Source organism: Balaenoptera ricei, chromosome 7, assembly GCF_028023285.1.
Source record: "Balaenoptera ricei isolate mBalRic1 chromosome 7, mBalRic1.hap2, whole genome shotgun sequence".
In the NCBI taxonomy this organism is placed as follows: domain Eukaryota; kingdom Metazoa; phylum Chordata; class Mammalia; order Artiodactyla; family Balaenopteridae; genus Balaenoptera; species Balaenoptera ricei.
This window is the reverse complement of record NC_082645.1, coordinates 121132054-121136747: the sequence shown is the minus strand read 5'-3', so window position 1 is coordinate 121136747 and position 4694 is coordinate 121132054. Positions and strand designations below refer to the sequence as shown.

General features: G+C 67.1%; 1 protein-coding gene across 1 annotated transcript; it reads left to right on the top strand.

Moving 5' to 3' along the window:
- The first annotated feature begins 1483 nt into the window (after positions 1–1483).
- Positions 1484–3228, top strand: LOC132368845 (aquaporin-12-like). The gene is made up of 3 exons (XM_059927559.1): positions 1484–2072; positions 2143–2342; positions 3061–3228. Exons 1-3 carry the CDS (start codon positions 1484–1486, stop codon positions 3226–3228), a joined length of 957 nt encoding a protein of 318 aa, XP_059783542.1.
- Positions 3229–4694: the final 1466 nt, after the last annotated feature.

Sequence of the window (4694 nt, the reverse complement as noted above, 5' to 3'; positions counted from 1 at the left end):
AAACCCGTCTCCCCCGGGCGACCCCGCCCTGCTGATGCCTCCGCCCCACTGTGCCTCGGCCCCTGCAAGGGCTGGCGGGTGACAGAGCCGCGTCCCAGAGACCTGGACCTGGGTCTTCAACAGAAGGTGCCTCCGACCCCCAGCTCATTCCTCCTGCCCTGGGAGCGTCCTGCCCAGGACTCCCTACTGCCCCGGCCCGGCCCCCTCCTCCCGCTCCAGGACAGGCCTGGGAGAGGGGGTTCAGCCCAGCCCACGGCCCCGGCCCCGGCCCCTGCCAGGCTCCCTCCACCCCCAGTGGCCTCCAGCCTCACTCAGCCTGTCCCCTCTGCTGGAATGACTGCTGCCTCAGGGCTGCCCAGCGGATCCAGTGCAGCCCACCCCCGAGTGTCTGCCCCTCCTCCTGCACGTCCTGGGGTCCCTGAGGCGCGTCCATGACCACGACCTCGGGCCTTGTGTTCTTGCAGCCCGGCCAGCGTCCAGCACCGAGTCACCAGCAGAGTCCTGGACTCCCGGTCCCTCCGACTTGAGGCCCAGCGACGTGTCTCCAGGAAGGGGGTGCATTGTGGGCGTGACTGGGGTGCGGGGAGGGGGTCACAGGGGATCCCCACTTGCCCTGGAACAAGTTCACCACATGCTGGGAGCTGGAGGCAGCCCCTGAACTTCCCAGCCACCTGCTTTGCTCGGGACTGACTCACTGCTCTCTTAGAAATGCATGTTACGTGCCCACCCTCCAGGCAGACAAATTAAGTATAAGGTGGAGTGGGCCCATTTCTGCAGGTTCAGCTTCCAAGGCGTCCAGAGCAGCCCTGCCGGGCGCCCACAGTTCCCCACGCGGGGACTCCTGGCCCAGCATGCCGCTGCCGTCCCCGGGCGAACTGGTGGCAGCAGACCCACAGGGCAGGCGGAGCCGGGGACCTTCGCGCAGGAGGGGACACGGCGCAGGTGCAGGGAGCTGCCCGGCTGTGCCCGTGGAGCCAGGAGCCGGTGGGGTGGGGGTCACAGAGCCCTGCCGCCTCCGACGGAGGCTTTGAGGAGCAGCGCAGGGTGGCCGAGGGGCGGGCCGCTGCTGGGGGAGTTCCTGGCCCACCTCCCGCAGGGCCGCAGAGGCGGGGCTGGCGGTGAGGGCACAGGTGGTGTGAGGGCACAGGCGCAGCGAGGGCACAGGTGTGAGGGCACAGGTGCAGTGAGGGCACAGGTGGTGTGAGGGCACAGGTGTGGCGAGGGCACAGGTGTGAGGGCACAGGTGCGGCGAGGGCACAGGTGTGAGGGCACAGGTGCGGCGAGGGCACAGGTGTGAGGGCACAGGTGCGGCGAGGGCACAGATGTGAGGGCACAGGTGTGGTGAGGGCACAGGTGTGCGGGCACAGGTGTGGCGCTCCCACAGCCCCCACCCCCCGCCCTTGGGCCCGGGCCGCCAGCCCCTGACACATCAGTCAGCTCAAGTCCCCTGCTGAGCCCGGGCCCTCCTGGAGCCTCCAGGCCGATGGCCAGTCTGAACACGTCCCTCTCCTTCTTCTTTTCCACCTTCGCCCTCTGCCAGGTGGCCAGGAGGGCGGCCAAGGCCCTGCTCCCCGGGGGCACCTATGCCCGCTTTGCCCGGGAGGTGGTGGGCGCCGCCCAGCTGGGGGCCTGCTGCCTGGAGATGCGGACGCTGGCGGATGTCGGCCCCTGGGGAGGGGGCTTCGGCCCCGACCTGCTGCTGACCCCGCTCTTCCTGCTCCTCCTGGTGCACGGGGCCGCCCTGGACGGGGCCTCGGCCGATCCCGCCGTGTCCCTGCAGGAGTGCCTCCTGGCCAAGGCCCCTCTGCCCGGCACGCTGCTGGACCTGGCAGCCCAGGCGCTGGGCGTGCAAGCGGCCTGTGCCCTGATGCGGCTCTACTGGGCCTGGGAGCTCAGCGACCTGCGCGTCCTGCAGACCCTCACGGACGTGCACTGCGGCTCGGCCCTGCGCGCGCTGGTGGAGGGCTCCTGCGCCTTCCTCTTCCGCCTGACCCTCCTCCGCCGCCGCAACAGTCTTCCCGTCTACAGGGTGCTGGCCGGGGCCCTGCTGGTCACCATCATGGCCTACACGGGTGAGACCTGTCTGCCCGTCCCCCGGGGCCCGTGTGGCCACCCCGCACACTCGTGCCTGTGGACACGCAGGAGAGGGGCTGCTGGTCGAGGGGCTGCAGAGTCTGGGGGTGGCCATTTCCTGGGCACCTGGTGGGGATGGCGGCCAGATGGGCTGGACACAGTGTGTTGGGCTGGGACCCCGGCCCCTATCAGGGCTGTCCTTCCTAGCTGGGTCTGTCTACACCCCCCAGCTGTCCCTGTTCATCCCTGAAGGCCTACACCTGAGGCAGGTAGGGCGGCCGGTGCAGCTTCTTCAGGGCCCAGGCTCTGGTCTGGAAGCCCCTGCACCCTCGCTCACCCCTCCTAGAGCACTCAGGGCTGCCGTTTCTTCCTCAGTCCCCTCCCCCCTCCCTCTGGGCCCCATGTGTCACCGGAGAGGCAGCCCCCCACCCCTCCCATCCCCCCTCCCATCCCCCCTCCCCCTCCTACACCTCCCATCCCCCTCCCTTGTCTGGGTCCGTCCCCCGACCCAGGACGAGCCTCCTGACCAAGCTCTCATGGGGCCTCTCAGCCCCTGTGGAAGCCGCCCAAGGCTCTCCCCAAGGCCCAGGCCCTGCTCTGGCCCTGCCCAGGGGAGGACCCTGATCACCGGCCGTGGTCAGCTGGCCTGGGGCTGAGGGACGCTGGTGCTTCTCCACGTGACCCCTCTCGGTCCCCTCCACCCCTCTCTCCTGTTGTTTCTTCGTTAGGCCAAGTCTCTCTCCACGGTCTCTCTGTCTCTGTCTCCCCTTCTCACTGTCTCTGTCTCTCCATCTCTGTGTCTCTCTATCTCTCTCTTTCTCTCAGAGATGACCTCCTGCAGCTGCGGGGTATGGAGAAAAGGGCTGGGGAAGAAGAGTCCATCCAGGGGTGAGAGGTCAGGACGGGTATTGGATGTCCCTGGAGACATGGGGTCAGGGACCAGCCTTCTCCTGCGGCTCCTGGGTGAGGGCCCCCTGTGACTCCCAGAAGCTGGGGGCACCCCCTCAACTCACCCTGCCGTGGGTGCCCTTCCTTCGCTGTACCTGTGCCGGGGCAGAGGAGCAGCAAAGGCCCATTAGCAGTGTGGCCGCAGGGCTAGGTAACGGTGCTGTCCTCAGCCACCAGATCTCAGGGATCCGGCCCCGGGGAGTCTGAGGCCCCGGGTGGAGGTCACACCCTCCCCTGCCTCTGGTCGCAGCCCCTTGTCTCCACTGAGCTCTCCACAACCTCATCAGATGGGAGTCGGGGTCCAGCGCAACTCTGGGAGCTTCCTCCCACTTCTGTCTACACCGGGTGAGCACTCAGGCTTCCTGGGGGAAGGGAAACAAGCGAGGGGGGCTCCTAGGCCGTTGTTACTGTTTGTAACTTCCGCTCTGGGTGCACCTAGTCCTAGGAAATGTACAAAAAAGGCCATGTCCCCTCCTCCGCCCGGATCCCCTCCTCCAGGCCGCGTCTTCCCTTTCAGCTGAGTGTTTCGGGTTTACTGGGCCGCACGGGGATTTCTCAGTTTAGGCCTCACCTTGGGGAGGGCGCAGATCCGCTGGGTGAGACCAGCGGCCAGGCTCCACTCCGCTCTGACCCTGTCAACACTGGCCCAGAGGAGCCCGGAGGCCTCGCTCGGTGTTCTACGTATGTTTCCTGACTCCAACACCAGTGTCCCCTTTGTCAATGTCGCCCAAGAGGTATGGACAACCGGGAGTTCCCCCGACAGCTCCATCCTTCCTCGGGGGATGCCCTGGTCGCGTCCTCTGCTCCCTCCGCTGGATGGGGTGGGGCACGTCTCCCCCAGAGTCCTGAGACGGGGTCCTGGCAGGGAAATTTGAAATAAGACGTCTTGGCTCCGAGCCCCCATGATTGCCGGTTGGGCGGGGATGGAACTCTCCTGGCGTTGCCTCAGCCCCGGGCACCACAGCAAAGCACCCACAGTGAGAGGCTCGAGACCGCTGGTCGCATGCTCACCCAGCTCCCCAGCTGAGCAGCAGAAATCGGGGTGGGGGCCGTGCTGTGTCTGAGGCCGAGGACGTCCCTCCCTGACTCCCTGGCTCTGTGCTCCCCGTGCTCCCGGGCGCCCCTGGGCTTGTGGCCGCATCGCTCCCGTCTCTGCCCGTCCTCACTGTGTCTCCGCCTCTCCTCCTCCTAGAAGGACACCAGTCACACTGGCTCGGGGTCCACTCTACTCCAGCGTGACCTCATCTTCATTTAACTACTTACACCTGCCGAGATCCTATTTCAAATAAAGTCACACTGCGAGGTTCTGGGAATGGCCTGAATCCGGGGGAACACCACCATTCAGGTCCGTCCCGCCTCTAACTCCAGAGCTGCCATGGCGACGTCGAAGCCGTCAGGATCCCCTCGGGAGCCACCTGGGGAGGAGGCTGGGGGCGAGCACCCGTGGGCACGCGCCCGCTTTTGGTCCCCACGGCCTCTCTCGACCGTGATGAGGGCCCAGGCGGGCGTCCAGGGTCCTGGGACCCAGCACTTCTCCCGCAGACCTGCAGTTCTTCCTCCCAGCTTGGTGCCAGGTGAGCCCCACCTCCAGGGGGCCTGGGCTGCCACCTGCTGAAACTCTGGGGCACCCCCTGGAACACTCTGGGCGGCTCCCCGGCTTTCTGCATCGTGCC

Bases quoted from the DNA above. Each gene is read 5' to 3' on its own strand.
- LOC132368845 (XM_059927559.1), top strand. From the start codon at position 1,484: ATGGCCAGTCTGAACACGTCCCTCTCCTTCTTCTTTTCCACCTTCGCC. The intron at 2,073-2,142 runs GTGAGACCTGTC...GTGGACACGCAG, and splicing joins CACCATCATGGCCTACACGG to GAGAGGGGCTGCTGGTCGAG. The intron at 2,343-3,060 runs GTAGGGCGGCCG...TGTGACTCCCAG, and splicing joins AAGGCCTACACCTGAGGCAG to AAGCTGGGGGCACCCCCTCA.